Source organism: Aulostomus chinensis, chromosome 19 (genome assembly GCF_037954235.1).
Source record: "Aulostomus chinensis isolate RoL2024-O1b breed Wild chromosome 19, RoL_Achi_v1.0, whole genome shotgun sequence".
In the NCBI taxonomy this organism is placed as follows: Eukaryota; Metazoa; Chordata; class Actinopteri; order Syngnathiformes; family Aulostomidae; genus Aulostomus; species Aulostomus chinensis.
In genome coordinates, this window is record NC_141338.1 from 13,442,573 (window position 1) to 13,465,727 (window position 23,155).

At 44.2% G+C, this 23,155-nt stretch overlaps 2 protein-coding genes across 2 annotated transcripts; one reads left to right on the top strand and one right to left on the bottom strand.

Annotated features, from left to right (window-relative positions):
• The first annotated feature begins 12,259 nt into the window (after nt 1-12,259).
• nefma (neurofilament medium chain a) lies at nt 12,260-16,337 on the top strand. Its single transcript, XM_086187894.1, has 3 exons — nt 12,260-13,461; nt 14,227-14,351; nt 14,471-16,337. Exons 1-3 carry the CDS (start codon nt 12,406-12,408, stop codon nt 16,041-16,043), a joined length of 2,754 nt encoding a protein of 917 aa, XP_086044020.1. The 5' UTR covers nt 12,260-12,405; the 3' UTR covers nt 16,044-16,337.
• Nucleotides 16,338-19,837: 3,500 nt separating this feature from the next.
• nefla (neurofilament light chain a) lies at nt 19,838-22,652 on the bottom strand. The gene is made up of 4 exons (XM_086187097.1): nt 21,504-22,652; nt 21,208-21,332; nt 20,550-20,926; nt 19,838-20,442 (listed from the first exon to the last, which is right to left on the bottom strand). The coding sequence occupies exons 1-4, from the start codon at nt 22,545-22,547 to the stop codon at nt 20,087-20,089; spliced, it is 1,902 nt and encodes a 633-aa protein (XP_086043223.1). The 5' UTR covers nt 22,548-22,652; the 3' UTR covers nt 19,838-20,086.
• Between the last annotated feature and the right edge of the window lie 503 nt (nt 22,653-23,155).

Consider the following 23,155-nt stretch of genomic DNA (forward strand, 5'->3'; position numbering starts at 1 on the left):
TTTTGTTTTTGTTTGTGATTGGTAGGCTGTGAAACTCAGCTGCCCTTCTGGAATAAATAAAGTTGAATCTATCCACAAAGGTCTACAAGCTTAGACTGCTAAGCACTGAAAGAAAACCAGCCTGCATAAATATTTGGACATGCTTCCTCTTGTTTACTGATGCTTTGAATGTCTCTTCACCTTAAGCGTATTCTTGAAATATCAAACAACCTTTCTAACAGCAACTCAGTCGACAAATTACATCCACAGAATGTGAGAGGTTCTGAGGGGATGTAATTCTCATGACATTTTTGTTCCTTTAGGAACAAGAACTTGTTAAGTTCTCTGCACCTTCTCTGCAACAATTATCTATCCACGCTGCAGCAACAGACAGGAGTTACATAATGACTTTTGAATGTATGTGCCCCCCCAACAAACTCTCTCTCCCTCTCCCCTCCCTTATCTTTCTCTCCTCGCTCAGCCCCCCCCACACCCTTCTCCCTCTCTTATTCAGCTGTATCATGATTCTGCAGCTCAGCCTCTGCAGCATGACTCCACTTTCCTCTGTGTCCCAGACTCTCCAATGGCTCAATGAAGTGTCCAGGAGAAATATTGCATCACCTTAAAATAACTGTAGGCACACACACACACACACACACAAAAACTACCGATGGTGTATTTTACCTCACAAACCTCTCTCGACACGCGCACGCAGACATCACGCCACACATCACACTCCATGATACTTTTAGTAGCACAGAGTTGTGCATTCTCGCTGCGAGCGGTCATTAGTTGTTGTGAATTTCCCTTTTTTTCCACATAAACCAGGCAGCAATGGCACAAACAAAAGAATTTCAAGTTGTTTTATTTCTGGAACAGACACCTTAACGTCCCACAGCACCATATTAGCAGGAGTTTTATGCAGACATTCTCCTTGAGGCTCATACCTGTGTATTCCTCTATTCTCTGCATCCTCAAGTCATTAACCAGACAAAAAAGGATGTAAAAACTATCTCACGTCAGTCCAAGCGAAAGGTAAGAAACGAATGAATATTTATTAGGGACATTCAAAGCTGATCTACTTGCTCTATATAAACCTATTTAGCACTGTTATTGACTATCATACACTGGTTTTATTACTGTAAGAGAGGCTGAAGCTGTCTGGTATTTTAACTGCAGTGATCAGGAGAAGCACTTCAGGAATTTCTTATGTGGGGAACCAGTGGGGACTGTGTGAGTGATATCATGAAAGGAATGAATGAGTGTTGTTGCTGGCTGGTTTTTATTTTAACTGCGCTGATCAGAAGGAGCACTTCAAAATCCATTGTAAAAGCTACAATGACAATAAGGCCGTCTGTTCTCTTCATTGAGCAGACGCAGCGTCCCCCTTTCACGCTTTCACTCCGCTCCAGGTTCCCTCTTGTTTTTTTTCACCAGCTACATGTGACCTTAAAGACTCTAGAGCTCACAACTCACCTAACCTAAATGACCCTAAAGGTTAACACCTTGAAAAGTTCAGTTCATTGACACGCCATTAGATAAAGCCAATTAACTGTGTGAGTCCGACGAATGCCGGACACGAACGCGCACACAAAAGGGTGCTCTGGTTTTGAAGAGGCCTCTTGGTTGAGAAGTGAAACATCTTCAAAAAAACTTCAAAGTCCAGTTGCCCTCATTTACCACGCAGTGAAGCAACAGCCTGGGATTGGATCAGCTGGTGCAACACATCGCTAGTACCACCTGCACTGCTTCAAAAAAACCAACATTGCTTGAAATATTGCAGTGTAACAGTGCACTGAGTCATAAATCTCCATCTTACAAGAGATGCTGGGTATTTTGGACTTAAGATGTTGTCTGACTTGTTATTTCCTGTTTTACTTTCATGTGCTATGAATATGATTTCACTTCCTGTCTTTAATCTTCCCTCACAGGATTTGTGCTCACCACCGCCTCATTAGCAATCACAGCAACCCTTCACAGGGCACATGAATGACCACTGGTAAAGCTCAGTGAACAGTCATTTAACAGTTGACTAATGTGACAACGAATCATTGTTAAAGCAAAGATGGATGGAAAACCTGGAGGAGTTAGAGGAGGTTGGGGTTAAGGGTTACATGCAAAGTTAAGGGATACATGTTCCTCACTTAAAAGTAAGGTCAAAAAGAGCATTAATAAATGGTTACTTATGATAAGACGTATTCAACACAAATCTAAGCATTAAATAAGTGTTGAGCACTGAGGTTGTATGTCGTTGTTGTTCTCTGATTTCCTGAATTATGCCTTCAGTCCTGCGAGCTGCAGGCACTTTCTACTGTTATGCTGATGCAGCACTTGATGACTCATATCAGGTGGCTTCAGATGAGTCATCAAGGTCCAACGGAGAAAAACTACATTGAAAAGAATCTTCGGCTCTTTTCTCACATTCAGTTAACGCTCAAGGATTAAACAGTTGGTGACATCATTCTCTAAATAGTTCAATGTTTTAGTCGGCACCTCTGAGTAACGTGATATTTCCTGTAATTAACTGGCTTACTGTATGTGACTGCATTGGATTTCATGTCATCCATTTCATCCGTGACCAGGCCACTTAATGATACTCTACCCAAAAGGCAGCGCAACACCCACGGGTGTGATTTTTAAGTTATTCCAGTCCGAAGTTTTTTGGCATTGTTTTCTGGTGCAATTGAAAATTCGCATTAAGTGAATTCCCTGAAGCACAACTGTTGAGTTTTTTTGTTTTTTAAAAAGAGAAAAGAACCACAGAGGGCATAACATAAAAATGTCTAAAAAAATGATGGAGGAGGATGGAGACCTTAGAAGAGAGACAGTGAGTTTGCGTCAGTGTAGGTGGAGACAACAGAGGGGGGAGGAGGGTTGCAGGAGTGGAGGGTGAGGAGTGACTCGGCAAAATAAAACATGAGGACACAGAATAGACTTCAGGATACTGGACATGGTTTGACACAAAGCTGGAAACTGAGTACAGATGCTTTGTCCTATGACACAAACAACCAGTTATTCATCAGCATTATTTTTTTTAACGAATTAAATGCTTTACTTTGCTTTGGATTAAGAACAGTAAAACCACTACCTGAATTTAAAATTTTTTATTATGCGTAGAATTTACAGTTTCAGAGGCGCAAAGATTGATATCTCAGAGTGAACAAATGAGTCATCGGAAAAGCTGAAGCATAACTCAGATTGGTTCGCTAAGATGCCAAGACCCGCGGGACCTGCAGGCTCACCCACATGATGACTGGATTGCTCTGTCGGATGAAAATGCTTAAAAAAAAAAAAAAACCCAAAAACCAAGCCAGGTTACTGAGATTGGGTTTTCTTGAGTTGTTGCCAAAAAAACAATAACTTTTAAGCACTGACATTTTGGTAAATAGAGGGAAGGAAACAGGTAGTGTTGCTGAAATAATTCAATTGGGGTCTGAATAATCCTAAATGAGGCAATTAAATTTAATCCCCTCAGTTCATTTTGATTTTTTTTCTTCCTCCTCAATGAGAAAAGCCAATGACTTTAGCTCGAAGGCTACAGCGTGTAACCGTCCCACTGACACACAACCACAGCAACAAAGGCAACAGTAATAACGTACCCACCAGTGAGAGACCAGGAGGGTGTCTGACATGTAGACTTTGATGAGCCTTTTATTACCAAAGAGAGACAGCAGCTGCCTATCTTATAAAACCACGAGCTTGCTAACTAGCATGCTAACAGCCTCAGAAAGTCCACTGTCTTGTGTTCAGAACAAAAACTGAACATTTCCACAGTTAAAAAAGGCGCATGTCATTTGTACAGGTTGTTAAGCTGTAATAGCTACATGGCTACTCCAAATATACCAATGTCAATCTGCCCAATAGCAGTAACACAACCTCTTCTTTTACCGCTCTCCTATGGGGAAAAGCTAAATCCATCATTATCAGCACAGTAGGTCATTTTTCTTTAAAATTTCGTCCTACATCTGAACATGAGTTTTTTCTTTTATGTGAAACATCAACATAAAAAGGCGGCACAGTGGTGCAGTGGTCAGCACTGTCGCCTCACAGCAAGAAGGTTCCGGGTTCGAGCCCTGGCTCCATCACAGGATCTTTCTGTGTGGAGTCTCCATGTTCTCCCTGTTCCTGTGTGGGTTCTCTCTGGTACTCCAGCTTCCTCCCACAGTCCAAAGACATCAAGAGAGGACGAGGCTGATTGATTCTCTAAACTGACTGTAGGTGTGGCTGTGAGTGTGAATGTTGTCTGTCTCTATGTGTTGGTCCTGTGATGGACTGGTGACCCGTCCAGGGTGAACTCCGCTTCTCACCCAAGGCTGCTGGCATAGGCTCCACCCCCCAACCCCCCCTTAACAGGATAAGCGGTAGAAAATGGATGGATGGATTTTCAGCGGATTTGTCACTGTAGTTGTCCCCATACTTCAACTAAAATTTGGAGCGATTCCTCTGGCAGGGCTGTACTTAATTAGCATTGAATCAACTTGTGTGGTAAGGGCTTGAATGTAATAGATGTTCAAAGTTGTGCCCTTGAGTCTTAAATGGCTATGGACTCATTGTGAGAGAGACGGAAAGAGAAAAAAAGCCAGAATCAGATCTCCTTGATTCTCCTTTCTTCTATGCGTAGGAGTGGTGCTATGCTGCATGACACATGTGATCAATCTTTTTCTTTTGCTCTGAATGACCCTGAAGAACAGCATCCACAGCAGCACGCTGTATGGTCTTCAGGTCATTTTATTCCCAAAGTACATGTGTAAAGACATTTGTTTCCATGACATTGGCGGAGAAAGCCGCACTGAACATGCTGACATGCAAGATTCAGAATTGACAGGAGCTCAGATTACAGAACAGAGTGGTGCAAAGACCATGCTGTGGTCGGAACAGCTGCTCATACATGCATAATAAACTGGGAGTACACAGCTTCTTTAAAAGCCAAAATTCCATATTTTCTCTAATTCTAAATTAAATATCAGCTGTGTTCCCAATCAGCCATTACAGTAACCTCAGACCGATGAGTCAGCATTTTTTTGCGCACACCTGAACAAATGAACTCCGACCCCTCTGAAGCCAACAGTATGGTTTACTTCCCAGTCTGGGTTGCAGTTCACTAATTTGCTGTTGTCTGTTCACGTGCGCCAGGAAGCTCAGCGCTCAAAAACAGGCAGCCATCTTGTTCTATGTGAAAATTACCCATAATCCACAGTGGTAAAGATCAGACCTCCAGATAGAGTAAACAGAAAGAGGACTGAGGCCCCATCAGAGCCGATACAGTAGGTGTTTAGTGGTAAATAAAGTAAAATCAAACATGGGCATCAGAAATAGCCTGAAATTAAACTACCTTAAGATAGAACCTTGAGACTTTAAGGAACCGAAACACAGATTCCACAAGTGCATATTATGTGGGCAATGTCCAAAGCGTTATACTGTATTTTGACACTGAAGTCTACAATATAATGCAGACACCAGTTTCCTCAAAGGTGTGTAATCAATCAAAGTGTAAATGCTGCCATTGCGATCCATTGTCACCAAAGTCTGGCTACTGCCGGTTAGCCCCCTGCTAACAATGACAGATAACTAATTGAATCGTAGTCCCTGTCGCACTCTAAATGTTATCAGACAAAATGGGTGAAATTCTGACACTGATTCATTCATGTCAGGAGACATTCAAAATGATTTAGTCACCATTAGTACTGATGGAATAGGCTAACAGTGGAAGCAGCTGGTTAGCCACCTTTGAATGTAAAACCAGAGAAAACATTTTCATTGGAGTTCAATGTTAGCACACGCCCCTGAGTGATTTTACAGGGAAGAAAAAGAGAAGCAAAGATACTGGTGAAAACGGGAAAAATGAATTTGCACATGGGACCTTTAAAACTGCCACATATTAAACGATGTCGAGAAAGAAGTCGATGTGTACATTTTTGAGAAAGGTCAGAGGAAATGTTTCAGTTAAATACATTTACTGACATTTGCACCATGAAGCTGGTGCTCAAGCTGCAGTCTTATTATGTATTACGAGCTCTCTATTCTCTTATCTACTCTCATCCTTGATGCACGACTTTATTCATAGGTGACAATCTGAAAGTGAAGCTGGTGACCCTCCTGCTGAAATGCTGCGTGTAAAAACTTGACCAGACGATCAGCTGTGTTTTTGTGTCTCAAATCAAGCTTTTATTTGACGAAATTTACTATAATCAACTTGCATCCTGAATCACCCTCTAGGGTTGAAATGAGCAGATGCTTTAGTCCTGATCCCCACAGGGCACCTGTGTGTGTGTGTGTGTGTGTGTGTGTGTGTGTGTGTGTGTGTGTGTGTGTGTGTGTGTGTGTGTGTGTGCGCGTGTGTGTGTGTGTGTGTGGACCATCAACCATTCTTAGCTGTTTGCCAGGCGTTTCCCCTGTGTGAGGAGAATGTGGAGCAGATTCATTTCTTTCCACAGAGGCTTCGCTGTGAGAAAAGACGCTGCCTCTGCTGGATCTCTCCACACGGAGAGAAAGTGAGGGAGGGAGAGTGAGAGAGCTACTGATGCATTGCAGATAAACTGCAGATCCTAGCATGACCCCTCCCTCTCTCCTCACCTATATGCAACCCCCCCTATCGGTAACTCATTTTTTCCCCCTTACCATTCCACGTGACATCATCACTACCTCCAGGACCTCCCACCAACATCACCCCATACTATCTACAGCCTGTCACACCCTGCTTACCTCACCATCTCATGCTCTTAGCCTTCAACCTCTGAAACCATCCATCTTAGGAGCCAACACCCCTTTGACCTTTTGTAGAATACTGCAAAGCTCCGTCACAAATGGTTTATTTAGCAAATTAGGAATTATACTTGCTCCGTCATAAACATTTCTGCCGATAAAACTTTATTCTGTACTTTGTTTTGCTTTTTTTTGTCTCAGACGTGCACTTTATGGCAAAAATATGTCTGTTTAAGCTTAAAAATTCACCGTGCAACGATATATCCTCCTGGACTATTGACTATGTTTTGAATCTTAATTGTGAATTAATTACAGAAATTCCAACAGCAGAGTTTTCCTGGATTTCCATCTTCAAATATAATATAGACACATTGATGATACAGTATATTCTTATTGTCAATCTGTGCAGGTTCAGTGTCACATGTTCCACAGTATATTTTTCTCTTGACTGATGAGAGAAGTCCTGTATAGATTCACCTGGTGAATATGTGCCCTGAAATCCTCTGGGGGGGAAAAAGATCAATATACAACAAATCTTAAGTGGGAGCTGAACATGCAATAATCCAAATCCTCCAGTGTTAAGGGTATGAAGTACACATAAACACACTTGCAGGTGCACGCATGCACACGCACACACGCACACACGCACACACACGCGCACGCGCTGTTGTAACATTTTAATATTTAAAGTATTTTTTTCCCCCTGGCTATGCCTAAACAGCCCTAAAACTTTGTAACAAAAGAATTATTTGGTGAACTACACCTTTAATACTTGATGGCAAACAAGAGGCTCTCTGCCTCAGGTCTCATGCTATTTTTTCTCAGCAGCCCAGTATTAATGACTGTGAGAGTGTGTGTGTAAGAGAGAGAGAGAGCGTGTGTGTGGGTGTCTCAAGTCATTCTGTCAGACTACCTGCATTAGCCCAAAACTGTCATGCTGCAGATGTCCTCTTCAACTTTCACTGAGACTTTATAGTGAAATTTCACCTAAGATCAGCATTTGTTTTATCAGTTACTCACCTTTAGATTTCTGGTTTTCATTAAGTGATATTCCCCTACAAAGAAGATACTGATGACCAAATCTAACAACTGCCAAACAAAACATCAGGTTACCAACTCTGAAACACATCATCCTCGTCTTTGGTATGCTCAGAGCTTCAGAACCGCTTTGATTCGACTAAAAACCCTCGTGTGATGTGATTTTTAACTGCGTTATTCGTGCCCTTGTTTACTCTGAAGCACTTTGAAATATCACTTCAAATGCAGGGTGCGTGAGAAATAAATGTATTCTGATTATGACTACTATTATTAAACTAAACAGCATGATCACTCTTGTGCCGCAGAATGTAGAACCAGAACTGTTCTTCACGTCACGGTCAGTTGAAAACTTGACCTCCAGCTCTTCTGCTCTTCTACCCTAAAGTTCCGCTGCGTGCAGTGTAAACACCTGACGGCGAAATCTGACAGAGTCGGCCTCCGTTAGCTTCCAGCAACAGGTTTTCAGATTCACCAAGAAGTCATGCAGTGGAAAAAATAACCAGAAAAAAAACATCTTCATGAATTCAGGACAATAACACGAGAATGACCTTTCCTGTCTAAGGGTGGCAGAGGTCAAGCACAGGGTCAGAGAGGAATGGTTTACCACATGAAGTTTAGGGTCATTAGAGAGCAACTCATTTGCTTAAAGATTCAGGTTTTAATGCCTCTTTTCTGGCACAACATTATAGTACAGAATAGTAGTATCATTTATGCTTCCTTTTGGCTCATCCTTCCACTGTCCCATTTTTTATACATGATATATTCGGAGCACCTTGAGGAAAGTCTGTAGATATTCTCCGAACGTCCACCGGGACTAGAGGATAAATATTTTGTCTCTCCGTCAAGGTTAGTGCATTTCTAATTTTCATATTCATTCCTTATGTTACTGTGAAAAACATCATTTCAGCTGCAGCAAAGTGAAAGCTACGTTAGCTGTGTAGCGCATCACCCATAACACGGATCGTTAGTCCTCAGCCTGCACTCACTGACACATTTATACGAGTTGTCAGCCTCAGCGGTGGGCTGAGCCCCATCGACTGAGGCCTTAATGAGGGTCGTGGCTTCTCCCTCTGTCCCGGTGTCATCTCAGCTGGCTCGCTGTATTTTCTGTTAATCCCCAAGAATAAACAGTAACGACAGGAAACCTTCACTTACATCTTGCAACAAATAATCACAACGTATTTAAAGTCTTCACTGAAAAGGTTAAATGCACAAAGGTACCAATAAAAAGGGATTCACAGATGTTCAATCTCATTAGATCAAATAATGTTTCTGCATAACTGATTAGAGGGAGAGAGAGAGAGAGACACTCTGATGTGTGTGTTTGTCAGAGGTCCCGGTCGATCAGAGTCCTGGGGTCCTCTCTCCAAGGACTTGGTCTCCTCTGGTTTTAAATCAGGGATGAACACACGCCTGCTGGAGGATCTCGGGCTGCATTCACTGACCTACAAAAAGGTGAGTAAGTCTGAGGCATAAGCAGAGATTCACATACTGATGCAGTCTTACTTGTTGTTCCCTTTTGCTGTTCATGTAAAATGATTATAAAAAAAAGCCTTATAAAACCAACAGAAGAAGGAAAGAAGAATTCAAGTTACACTAGTAGTCATACTACGTCTGACTGGAGAGGGAACCTTTATTACTACTCAGATATATTAGCTATAAAGGTAATAGCTGTTGTGTGAAGACTGTAATGCGATTGTGTTATCATTAAGGACTTGACTCTTTAAGTAGTATATCAATAAAAAAATAACGATCCACCCACTCTACTCATAATGCTGATTCTAGTATATTTGAATCCGACCGCTGTCAATAAAAGCGAAGCAATAAAAGAAATGTCTCTGTTTTTGCTTCTTCCATTTACCTTGGAAGAGTAACAGCCTTCTGGAGGCCCCGGTGTTCCTGGGATCCTGGCTGTGTCCCTTTCACTCTTGGCAATCTGCCTTTTAAGCCAATTAATGTTTCATAGGAGTCTTGACTTATTGTGGGAGCCCTTTCTGAATGCTTTTACTTTTTATATATATTATTATTTAAATATTTTATATACCAAATTAAAAAAGGTTTATCATGCCTGTGTTTGGCAACGCTTGCTGCCCATCACCTGTATGATCTGAGAAATATTTGCCACGACTGAAACAAGCATCACTGGATCAATGTTTGTTCACAGCAGTGTGATCGGGGCTCCTGAGGGCTAATGCTTTATTAGCTTGCTACGATTGCAACTATTCCAGATGAATAAAAGGTCACACCATCCTAGTTTGGAAGCATCTGTTCTACATCTTAAGACACTTGTACCTTGACTCTTGGTGCGTCCTGTGACCTGATCCAGCAGGTCACAGCTGCCTGGGGCTGACTGGCATGGGCTCGTCTGCTTGCTCCTGACTTCTACTGCAGTGCCATTTGAAAACGCTCCAACCCTTCTGCAGTGCGCTGGAGCCTCAAAGTAATGTTGTCTAATTCCCCTGTTTTTGCGTCAGCCACACACACACACACACACACACACACACACACACACACACACACACACACACACACACACACACACACACACACGCTCCTACATGGTGATGGCAGCACCGTCACACACTCATAGCATCCAAAAATTATCCAGTCCAGCGTGCACCTGAAATCCTGCAGCCAGCAGGAGGGTCTGATGAGCAGTGGTCAAGGACAATGGGCGTGGCTATTGGAGCGTTGTCATTTACAGTAAATACTAGTGCTTAAAATAGGCGAACACACACACGCACAGGATGAGAAAGTCAGCTTGATCATATCTTTCTCTCTCTCTCTCTCTCTCACATGCACACACACACACACACACACAGACACACACACACACACACACACACACACACACACACTCTGTTTCTATCTCTGTCTACCTTTATCTAAAATTGGCTTTGCTTGATGGCTTCACTTGCAGTTTAAAGCCAATGAGGAAGGTAATAAATAGGAAAAAGAAGAACAACAAAATGAAGATGGCTGATTGACAAATGCCTGGTTCATTGTTGAAAATGAGTTGTTTCATTTTAATACCCTAAGATACGCAACCAGTAAAATTTCAAAGGTGACTCATGGGAATATCTTACATTTGAAAACAATTTAATGTTTTAAAAATATATATATTTCTATGATTCTTATGACCCTTTTTGTTTGATTTTAGCCTGTCCTTTTTGTATTTTGTCCCCGTCTTCATCTTTTCTTGCACCTGCAAAATCACAAACTGTATTTTGTCTTGCGCCTAACTAGAATAAATCTATATATCTATATCTAAATATAGATATATAGATATACATATCCCATTGGTACATTTTTGTACATTAATTTAGATGACAAATTTGTCATAATCAGCATAAATGTATTGTGTGTAATTGTGATCAGATGTCAGGAGTGAGGAGTGAGGAGATCTTTTGGACAGAATCATAATAGAACACTCAAATATATTATAAAAAAAAGGAAAGAAACAAAAATATCCCTGATGCAGCTGTTTTTTTGGTGCATCACCTCTGACAACTGGTAATCATTTCGTATTGACCCCGGTGGCCTTTGAGATTAAAGTGAAGCCTCAAAGATTGATGGGGGATCAATAGCCGGTCGGTGAGGGCTGAGCCAGAGGGTGGGCAGCTCAGGGAGATGTCTCAGCAAAGGATGGATCACCCACAAATCCCACGTGCTTTTCTACCTACTACTGGAACTACTATGCAATATCTTACACATTCTCACAGGAGGAAAAACGTCTGTGTGTGTGTGTGTGTGTGTGCGCGCACGCACGCGCGCGTGTGTTCCTTCATCATGCGCCAAATAATTTTTCTGAATTTTCTAAAAGGCACACATGATTACAATCACACTACTGAGAACGCATACAAGCCCAATGCAGCTGAAGTCTTCAGACATGCAGCTGCAATATTTAAATTTTCCTTCATTAAACTAATGAATAATTAAATGCAAACTTTTATTAAAAAACTTGGAGATCCTTTAGTGAGTACTGGAGAACAACAGCTTCTTCTCTTCCTTTTTTGAACCTCTACCAGTCACGATCAGTCAGTTTACTTCTTTAACTGCGTCTTCTGGGTTATCAGGCCTATTGTTGGACTAAGTTTCATACTCATTGTAACAGAATTATTAATAACAATATTCATATTTTATCTGAAATGTCATAATCTACGTGTTCAATATGTCTTACAATAAATGAACGAAAAGCAATATCATACTTTTTTCTGCATTTTATTCTCCAAAGGCATGTCGCTGTCCATGGTGCTGAAATGATAAACTCAATACAGTGGTGGTCCTATCTATCTATCTATCTATCTATCTATCTATCTATCTATCTATCTATCTATCTATCTATCTATCTATCTATCTATCTATCTATCTTTCTATCTATCTATCTGTCGTTGGTGTAGCTCTTCCATCCCACGTGGCGGAGGCTGAGGGCCCCTGGACCACTAGCAGCCGGCCTGAGGCTGACGCGCCCTCCCCTCCTCCATCAATGGACCAAACAAAACTGCTGGGACTTGCTTTCTTAGCAACCGACCTCGGGTATAAAAGGAGCCGGCAGCTCAGGTCTCAGTCGCTGTGAGAGCCATACACCCCTCACCTACACACACACACGCACATAACACACATACACCCACATACACACGCCTCCACCACTTTCATCCCTGCGCACATCCCCTATAGTCTGACCGGATGAGTTACACGGTGGACTCCATAGGGAGCCCCTTCAGGAGAGGAATGGATTCTAGGACAACCAGCTACGGCTTCAGCCGCTCCGGTGGCACCTCTTCCAGCGGCTTCCGCTCCCAGTCCTGGTCCCGGGCAACCCCCGGCTCCATGAACACGTCCTACAAGAGGAGCGTGAATATGCCGGTGTCCCGGGCATACAGCTCCACGGTGCTCAGCTCCGCCGACAGCGTTGATTATGTGCAGCCCCCCATGATGAACGGAGACTACAAGCGATCCAACGAGAAAGAGCAACTCCAAGGGCTAAACGACCGGTTTGCTAGTTACATCGACAAGGTTCACTACCTGGAGCAGCAGAACAAGCAGATCGAGGACGAGATCCAGGCACTGCGGCAGAAGCAGGTGTCGCGCTCCCAGCTGGGAGACCTCTACGACCAGGAGCTGCAGGAGCTGCGTTCCGTCCTGGAGCAGATCCACCATGACAAGGCGCAGATCCAGCTGGACACCGACCACATCGAGGATGACATTCAGCGGCTGAGGGACCGCTTTGACGAGGAGGCTCGCATCCGGGAGGAGACGGAAGCCATCATCCGTGTCCTGAAGAAGGACGCCGGTGACTCCGAGCTGATGAAGTCTGAGTTGGAGAAGAAAGTTCAGTCGCTGCAGGATGAGATCGCTTTCATCCGCAACAACCACGAGGAGGAGGTGAGCGACCTCATCGCCCAGATCCAGGCGTCCCAGATCACCGTGGAGAGGAAAGACCTGCAGAGGGGAGACATCACCGAAGCGCTCCGGGAGATCCGCTGCGAGCTGGAGGGACACTCCAACCAGAACCTGCAGCAGGTGGAGAGCTGGTTCATGTGCCGCTACGCCAAACTCACCGAGGCTGCCGAGCAGAACAAGGACGCCATCAAGTCCGCTCGTGATGAGATCGCCGACTACCGGCGCCAGCTGCAGTCCAAGACCGTGGAGCTGGAGTCCGTCCGCGGGACCAGAGAGTCGCTGGAGAGGCAGCTGAACGACATTGAGGACCGCCACAACAGCGACCTGGCCAGCCTGCAGGTATCACCGCAGCCCCGCAGCAAAATATGACATAATTACTTTACAACATATTTAGAGTCTTTTTAAAAAGTTTCCTGAGTCTGTTTTAGGGGTTCATGTTGCTGAATTGCTGATTATCAAATGAATTTGCTTAACATGACATCAGTCTTTGTGACGCAGTTTTTATTTGAAGGGCTTAGAAATGATAATGCGGGTTAATAATTGTTAATTAATGACATTTCTGTTCTTGCTTTGGACTGTTACTAATCTGCTGCGGGATTATTCCTCCTTGCAGTAACTTTTCCAGCAGCTCTGACTTTCATTACAATCCTGAGAGACAAGAGTCAGGAAATAGTTAAAGGAGAACACTGCAGCAGACTCTCTCTCCCTCCCTCCCTCTCTCTCTACCTCTCCCTCCCTCTCTTTCTCTCCCTCTCTCGCTCCCTCTTTCTCTCTCCATAAGTCTGGCTGAGTAAGAAGCATGGGTCGATTCTTTGATTGGCTGATTCCTTACATCACACCACTGAGACTTTTGGGCGTGGGCGGGGTGTGTTGAACAAGTATGGAGGTTGTCCTTGGCAAAAAAAAATGGCGTTCAACATCTGCGTCAGAATATATTAGAGCTGCAGCCTTCAGCCCCGTCCTTACAAGAGGTCAATTACTAAAATCCTCGCTCACTCAAAGACAGAAAACTACCTCACCGGAAAGCCGACACCTACTTGAATCTTCGCGTTACGCCCTTTGTAAACTTCCATCGTCCTTAATAAAACTTGTGTTTTTTTTCAGGAAACAATCCACCAGCTGGACAATGAACTCAAGAGCACCAAATGGGAGATGGCCCGTCACCTGCGTGAGTACCAGGACCTGCTGAATGTCAAGATGGCCTTGGACATCGAGATTGCAGCATACAGGTGTTTAATGAAACAGACCTGAGAAGTTTGGATTTGACATTTACTGCTTTATATCTGATTCATTTCCAGTTCTAAAATAAGAGTTAAGTAGTAAATATGTCATTTCATTGCTCCAACAGGAAACTCCTAGAAGGCGAGGAGACCCACTTCAGCACGTACCCTTACCGCCAGGCGGTCCCATCCTCCAAAATCTCCAAAACTAAATTCGAAGCTCCCAAACTGAAGGTGCAGCACAAGTTTGTGGAGGAAATCATCGAGGAGACAAGGGTGGAAGATGAGAAGGCTGACATCGACGAGGCCCTGGAAGAGATTGCCCAGGAGCTGTCTGCCACACTCGGAGAAGGAAGGGACGATGAAGGAGAAGAGGCAGAGGAAGAAGGTGGAGAGGAAGAAGAGGCCGAGGCTGAGGCTGAGGAAGAGGAAGGTGAGGAGGAGGAAGTAGTTGCTGCCTCTCAAGCCAAAGTTAGCGCTAGCGCACCCTCTAAGGAGGATGGAGAGGAGGATGGAAAAGGTGGCGATGAGGAAGAAGAAGCCGGGGAGGATGAAGAGGGTGAGAAGGATGAAGAGGGAGATGTAGAAAAAGGAGATGAAGAAGAGGGAGGTGATGAAGGAGAAGAAGCAGGTGAGGAGGAGGAAGTTGAGGAGACGGTACTGTGCTCCAAAGCTCCAGAGTCTAAAGCCTCTCCTGATAAAGAGGCCAGTGGAGGAGAAGAGGAAGCCGCTGCTGAAGAGGAGGACGATGATGCCGGCAGTGATAAAGCGTCCAAAAGTGGAGATGAGAAAGAGGAAAAAGAGGAGAAGAAGGTAGAGGAGAAGGTTGTAGCCAAGGCTGAGGCTCCAAAAACAGAGGCATCAAAACCTGATTCACCAAAGTCTGAATCCCCCAAACCAGGCTCCCCCAAGTCTGAATCCCCCAAACCAGGCTCCCCCAAGTCTGAATCCCCCAAACCAGGCTCCCCCAAGTCTGAATCCCCTAAACCAGGCTCCCCCAAGTCTGAATCCCCCAAACCAGGCTCCCCCAAGTCTGAATCCCCAAAACCAGGCTCTCCCAAGTCTGAATCCCCTAAACCCGGCTCCCCCAAGTCTGAATCCCCTAAACCCGGCTCCCCCAAGTCTGAATCCCCCAAACAAGGATCCCCCAAGTCTGAATCTCCCAAACCAGGCTCCCCCAAGTCTGAATCCCCCAAACCTGGCTCCCCCAAGTCTGAATCCCCCAAACCTGAGTCTCCTAAAGCTGAGTCTCCCAAGCCTGAGTCCCCCAAGGAGGGTTCACCCAAGGCTGGATCCCCAAAAACCGAATCCCTAAAGCTTGACATCACCAAACCTGAAGCCCCTAAAGCTGCTGAGGAGAAATCAGAGAAGGTGGAAAAGAAGGATGTTGCTATGAATGGCGATGTGGACAAGAGCAGCCCGGAGGAGAAAGATGAAGGGGACAAAGGTGACGTGATCGCGAACGGCGTAGACGAGAGCCCCGTTAAAGATGATGGCAGCCAGAAAGTGGTGATCACCAAAACAGTGGAGACAATCACCACTGGAGAAGACGGACTGAAGCACGTCACCAAATCCGTCACTGTGACCGAGACAGTGCAGGAGGAGGGGGAGGAGCAGCTGCTGCAGGAGAAGATCGTCTCCACCAAGAAGACAGAGAAGCACTCCACCGTGTCCATCAAGCAAGTGACGGAGAGCGAGTGAGCAGCCGACGTCCAAGCCTACTGGACGGGGGAGGGAGGGAAGGAGGGAGGGAGGGAAGGAGCGAAGATGAGCAATCAACCCAGAACTAACATAACAAAGAAAATCATACAGCTAGAGCAATGTAACACAGATAACCACTCTCACACATCCAAAACAAATACTAGAGAGAAACCAAATGCTACAAATGTAAAATGCATGTCTGAGTGAAAGCTTTAATTACTGCAGATGTGGTGAGAGGTGAGATATTTTATCCTCTTTTTTCTCTTCCTTTCTGCAGTTCACGGGTGTGCTCACGGGAGGGAGGGAGGGGGGGGTCTTTGCATGCTAGCTCAGGTGAGAGGAGTAGTTTCCTCTCGGACGTATGTATGGTACAGTAGGAATACACTGTAAAAATATGTATTTGTTAAAGGAATAAATGTTATGTGGGTGGGAGAGTGAGAGAAATGAGATTTTTTTGAGTTAAAGTAAAAAGAGGGGTGGGGGTGGTCGGGGGGTCAGGTGCAGGTGAGAATCCTCTACACAGACACTACTGTACTGAAGTAGCCTTACTTGATATGTGAGATTCCAAGAAGCCAAGAAACTTGACAACAAATACACAACATACAGTGAAGAAAGAGACGGGCTGAGAAATAAGGAACACATGAACATAAACATCTAGTACCCGAAGCAGTTAACCAACCTGAAGAAACTCCTTGCCTTAAACATGCTTTTTATCAGTGTCTGTTATGTTTACCTGAGTGCAAATTAAAGAAAATAATAATAATTCAAAAAATACTGTAAACATGCATTCTTGTATGCATAGGATGGACTTGAATTAAACACAGAAATACATGAGGTGCTACTGTTTGCAATCCCATGACTTTACTCATCATGACAGATTTCCCAGCAGCATTTGCTCAATAAATGTCATAATGAAGTTACAAAAAATCATGAACTTGTGTGTGTGTTTTTGTATTGGTTTTGCACGCTTTGCAGTTGCACATACATGAAATGAAAAAAAACAAACAAGTATTTAATTTGAAAGTAGGAAACAACAGAGTGGTTGAGATGAAAGTATCAAAAATTGTATCTGTATCATATTTTCATAATATCTAATGGCAGCTCCTCTGAAATATTCACTTGACACATGGTGGTGAACCATTCTAGGGAAGATCAAATCAGCTTTTATTATTATTGCAGTGATACAGCAAAATCTGCAGAGCAGCTCCTGAATAAAACAAGTCACAGACTTTCACACAATAAAAAAGTATAAAAATAAGAGGATACAACACTATAATCATTCTAAGCTAATGAAAACATGAGCCTCAGCGGACCAAAACACATATTTTAAGTTTTTATCGAAAGATCCAACTCCTTATCTGATACTTTCTAATATTCTTAAATAGCAACAGTCTCAATAATAACCATCCATCCATCCATTTTCTACCGCTTATCCTGTAAAGTGTTGGGGGGGGGGGGGGGGGGCTGGAGCCTATCACAGCAATCCTCAGGCGAGAGACAGGGTTCACCCTGGACAGGTCACCAGTCCATCACAGGACCAACACATAGAGACAGACAACCATTCACACTCACAGTCACACCTACAGTCAATTTAGAGTATCAATCAGCCTCGTCCCCTCTTGATGTCTTTGGACTGTGGGAGGAAGCTGGAGTACCAGAGAGAACCCACACAGGAACAGGGAGAACATGGAGACTCCACACAGAAAGATCCTGTGATGGAGCCGGGACTGGAACCTGGAACCTTCTTGCTGTGAGGCGACAGTGCTGACCACTGCACCACCGTGCAGCCTCATCTCAATAATAACCATTTGCAAAAATTCATTCATCTGCCAAATAATGCAATTTATCTCATCTAAATTAAAAAGCTGATGTAATTCCAGTAATCCCCTAAAAAAAAACCCTTGCCTGATATTTAATTCTGTACAAACCACAATGATTAGAATGGCCGTGCTGAACGAAGGGTTATGACTTCATTTGTGGGAGCCGAAATAAAACTGAAATTACTGAGATCCGTCTGCTGCAGACCCAGGTAAAGTCCACTCCCGGGTGGATGACTCCGGATGATGGAGGGCAGTAAAACTTGGGGTTTTGTGTGAATGGTTGTGTGAAACAGAATGTAAACTTTTATTGTGAGGTCTCGCTCAAAGAAATTTCATTTTAAAAATTATGGTTTGGTCTCGTAAATTTCGTTCATCCTCAACTGGCTGCTGTTTGAGTTAGCATGATTGTCAAGAATGCCTGGGGAACTTCAATATTCTTAAAGTGAGACCATATAAGCTTTGACAGCAGAGCATTGTTGCATTTTAAAGCAGAAGCTTTAACTCACACTGATTTATTAAGAAGTCCTGCATAGTTTTCTGCCACAGTCTTCATCTGCTATACATGTTTGGCCACTACTCACTGGCGTAATGGCTCTTACTTCCTGATATTAGCGAACTGTCTACAGTAATTTCACTGAGTCTTTACTCTTACAAAGTGTTAAAACTGTTATGACCCTCCAAATGCTACATGCGGTCCTAATCCGGCAGACTCTATCCACAGAGACCTAACATTGAAATAATGCAACTGTGGTGAAGCTGTCGTTTGGACACTTCCAAGTTAAGTGTTCATATGATGTCAGTGGCTGAATATCTGACATATCTCTCCTCTCAGAACATGAAAAAGTGACAAACAAACTTGTCGTCAACCATGAAAACCAAACAGGAACCAAATAAAAAGCTCAAAAGTTCAATTCCACTGATTTGTGTCAGTAAACAGTTTTGTCAGGTAACTTTAGGTCGCTGGCCATGAAGCTAAAATTACGTTAGCTGAGCAAAACTAGCGATATGACAAAGGCAAATGCAATGAGGTCAATTGCGCCGTCTATAATGTGACATCACAATCACCTGCGCTAATGAGTATCACATTAAGTCACAATGGAGAAAAAAAAAAACCATTTGTTCGTTGTACAATAATTCTTCCCTGAAACAACGTGTCAGAGCTCCAGCAATCTTCCTGTTTCCAGAGAGGGATATTACAAATTCAGCAGGTGTTCAGTGTCGGCTTTTCTCCCGTCACTAAAGTTGGAATTGTCCCAATTCCCATTTGCTCGCGAGCACAGCTAAATAGCGCCCACTGTGGCTTTTTCTCGAAATTGTACTTTACAATGAATTTCCCCTCCAAGACTCTTAGGTGATAATTAGCACTTGAAAATGATGCAGGAAATGGAAACAACGCAGAAACAACAAATATGTCTCCCGATGAGGGTCAGAGGGTTTATACTTGTTGTACTTGTGACAGACGTAAACATTATGTCTCTAAATAGTTGCAAAAGTAGATAAAAGCCAAAGTTGTTGGCACAGTAATCGATGCTAGTATTAGTGCGGATTAGCCACCATTAGCTCAGGCTGGACTCAGTATTTTTCTCATTTGTAATAAAACTCCTTTCTAAACTTGTATATTGACACTTTAAATGCTGTTAAATAATCCATTTACAAGGTTGTAGTATTGCTGTGATAGGTTACATGACTTGGCTGGCGACGACACCAGAGGAAAGGTTGGCGACCGCAACATTCTTGTTCTGTGTCCTGGTTCTTGTTCCTGTTCCTGTTTGATGTTTGGCGCTCTTTGCCTGCTTGTTTGGCACCACATGGTGATGAATAGTGAAAACATCACTATTTACACACTTTGGTGTTGAACTATTGACTGTAACTTGTTCGTAACACATGAATTTGTGAATGGGGAATTAATCATAGAGAGGTTTTATTCATGTTTTTCAAAACAAAAAAAACAAAAACAACAACCCAAGACCAACATTGCTCTTCAATGTGTTTATTAAACCACCAAACTCACACACTCATGTTTGCATTGGGCAATTACACTGATACATTCATCTGGAGGTTTGCAAGCGACCATTAATCGGCTACTCTGGAGATCTGCAAGCAGTTAACCTTAATTTTATTGCCGTAAATGGCCATAAGACATTTGATTGATTGATTGTTTGATAGCGCTGATGCCTCTACTGGTTACTGAGCGGAGGTTTGTGTGTGGATTGTCTCGCTGGCTCATTTCTTCAGCTTTGTCTCGTCTTTGCTTTTTTCTTCAACAGCTTCAGGTTTGGCTGCTTTTCCTTCATCTTTCTCCTTTTTGTCGTCTACTTTTGGAGCAGATTTTTCGTCTTTGTCGTCGGCTTTAGGAGCAGATCTGTCGTCGGCTTTCTCTTCTTTCTTGTCATCCTTTTTATCATCTTTCTCATCACCCTTTTGTTCTTCTTCCTCCTGTTTTTCCTCCTCTTTTACCTCACTGCCTTTGTCACCAGCCTCCTCTGCTTTTTCCTCCTCTTGCGTTTCCTCTTCAGCGTCCTCTGCCTCATCTTCAACTGCCTCTGTCACCTCTTCCTCCTGCTCCTCTTCGTCACCACCTGCATCAATAGAGATTTTTATTGATCAATCATGATGTGAATATTTGCTGTTCATTTTAGAAATCAGTGAACATAAAAAGTGCACAAACCCTCTTTTTCCTCCTTACCCTCTTCATCTCCTTTTGTCTCCTCCTCTACGTCTTCTTTCTCTTTCTCTTCCTCCTCCTCTTCCTCCTCCTCTTTCTCCTCAACCTCCTCTGCTCCTTCTTCCTCCTTCTCCTCCTCCTCTTCTGCCTTCTCCTCTTCCTCTTCAGCGGGAGGGCTGGCTTCGGCTTGATGGGCGTGGCTGGCAGAGATGATCCCCTCAGTTGTGCTAACGCTTGAGCTAAGCAGGCGTGATGTCATCAGGTAGGAGGTGCCTGAGCTCAGGCTGGAGAGGAGGGGACGCGTGTAGGTGGGCGCTGACAAACTGTGGCTGTACAAGGAAGACACTCCCCCAGACACTCCCACATTGAAGCGAGACTCCTCCCCTTCCAAGAGCTTCCTGTTTGGGGAAAAGTCAGGTGATGGATGCAGATGATGGCAAACCATTTGCATTTTTGTTGAAGAAAGCGACACACATTTAGGTTGTAAAGTCTATTTGGATTTGGTTTAAAACAATCCCAAAAAAGTACTGTTTAATTTTTGCTGCACATTTGTTTCATATACTTGGCTTGTTTTTCCAGGTCCATATTGAATGTTCGACCATTTTCAGCTGAATTGTTATCATGAATAAGTTTTAGTTTTACTTCAAATCATTAATTCCAGCCGCTCATCTTTTCCCACCTGTATGCAGCGATCTCGATGTCCAGAGCCATCTTGACATTCAGAAGGTCTTGGTACTCCCTCAGGTAGCGCGCCATTTCCTTTTTAGTGCCTGCAAGTTCACTTTCCAAATCGGCAATTGTGTCCTAAACAGAAGACAAATTTAAGTATCAACATTTAGTTGCAAAGACATATTGTTATAATGCACTGTTAATTTGAAAAGGCTTTAGTGATTGCATGGGTTCATATCCTGAAAAATGTATTCTCATCCTAAATTTATATATCTAAACAACAACAAGATTACATAATACATCTACCTGCATTGCAGCGATCTCAGCGCTCTGCTTCTCCTCCATCTCATGCAGCTGTCTCTCCAGGGACTCGTTCAGGCCTCTGCAGGCATCGATCTCCAGCATGCGGGCCTGGAGCTGGCGGCGATACTCTCCTGCCTCGTCCTTTGAGCACCTCACAGCATCACTGTGCTGGGCCACGGTCTCAGTCAGGGAGCCCACCTTCCCTTTGAACCACTCCTCAGCTGCCTGCATGTTTCTTGCTGCCAGCCTCTCATACTGGGCCCTGATATCCCGGAGAGCTCCAGAGAGGTCCGGAGTGGCAGCCTCAGAATCTACAGCCACCTGGACACCAAGCTGGACTTGGGCCTGTAGCTCGGCCACCTCACCCTCATGAATCCTCTTGAGAAAGGCCAGCTCCTCCAGCAGGGTTTCGACACTCTTCTCCAGCTCAGCCTTAGCTAAGGCAGCCTCGTCAGCCTCGCGGCGGGCCTCCATCAGTCTGCTGTCGGCCTCTTCACGAGCCAGCACTTCCTGCTCATATCGACCCTGCAAGGCACTCAGGGTTTGCTCCAGCCGGTCTCTCTGTCCCAGGACAGCCTGTTGCTCTGCCCTGGCCTCATCCACTGCTGCTCTCAAAGACCGGGCCTCTTGCTCGTACAGGGCTCTCAGGCGGGATGGCTCAGTGTGCTTCTGCCTCAGTAGCAGCAGCTCTGCCTCCAAGGCACGGTTCTGCTGCTCCAGCTCACGCACTCGCTCAATGAAGCCGGCAAAACGGTCGTTGAGGTCCTGCAGCTGGGAGCGCTCCTGGGTGCGTATGGTGCGAAATTCAGAGCTGATCTGGGCCGCCTGGTTGAGCTCCAGTTCCAGGGAAGAGGCTGGTGTGGCGGAGGAGAGGAGCACTCGGCCAGGAGAGGAGTAATGGCGACGTGAGGAGGACATGGGGGTAGCATGAGTGGAGTAGAGGGAGTGGGTTCTTCCCCTGGTCACCACGGCTCGAGGGGGGGTCTCGACAAACCAGCGTCTGTACGACGAGGTTGAGTAGTAGGGGTCATATCCGACGCTACTCATGGCTGAGCGCTGGGAGGAAAGGCTGCTCTCCCTCTCCTCTTTGTGTGTGTGTGTGAGGAGGTGAATGAAGAGCTCGGGTTTAAGCCTTGACTGCTTGCTGCTGCAGCAGCCTGAGCTTTTATAGCAGGACACTGAGGTCTGACGCAAGCGCTTTCCCCAAACTCTGACAGTGCATCCTCAATAGGCTTACACTGCAACGGCAGGAGACGAGAGAGAGAGAGAGAGAGAGAGAGAGAGAGAGAGAGAGAGAGAGAGGAACCATGGGAAAGAGGGCAATGAGCCAGGGTTAATAATAGAGAGACAAAAACAGAAAAAGAGGCCACATCTATTTATTTGTAATGTTTTGCCTTTTTCATGAACAAAAATATACAGAAGACACAAATCAAGCACATCACCAGTTTTAAAATTGTTTTATTCTCTTTTCATATTATATATATGTATAAATATAAATATATATTTATACATATAAAACATATTCCTGAAACCAACTAGAATATAGACCCTCACTGCAGGAGAAGGGGATGTCCTGCTTTACAATGATGACACAGCATCTCTCCCTCTAGTGGTGAGCAGAGGTATAACCACGACCTCAAAGGACCTCTAATGAC

Excerpts from the sequence above, each read along its gene's own strand:
- nefla (XM_086187097.1), bottom strand. The coding sequence starts at position 22,547 with ATGAGTAGCGTCGGATATGACCCCTACTACTCAACCTCGTCGTACAGA. Across the intron at positions 20,927-21,207 it reads ATCGAGATCGCTGCATACAG|GAAGCTCTTGGAAGGGGAGG; the intron begins GTGGGAAAAGAT and ends TTCCCCAAACAG. Across the intron at positions 20,443-20,549 it reads GACAAAAGGAGATGAAGAGG|GTGGTGACGAAGAGGAGCAG; the intron begins GTAAGGAGGAAA and ends CTATTGATGCAG.
- nefma (XM_086187894.1), top strand. The coding sequence starts at position 12,406 with ATGAGTTACACGGTGGACTCCATAGGGAGCCCCTTCAGGAGAGGAATG. Across the intron at positions 13,462-14,226 it reads GCGACCTGGCCAGCCTGCAG|GAAACAATCCACCAGCTGGA; the intron begins GTATCACCGCAG and ends GTTTTTTTTCAG. Across the intron at positions 14,352-14,470 it reads ATCGAGATTGCAGCATACAG|GAAACTCCTAGAAGGCGAGG; the intron begins GTGTTTAATGAA and ends TTGCTCCAACAG.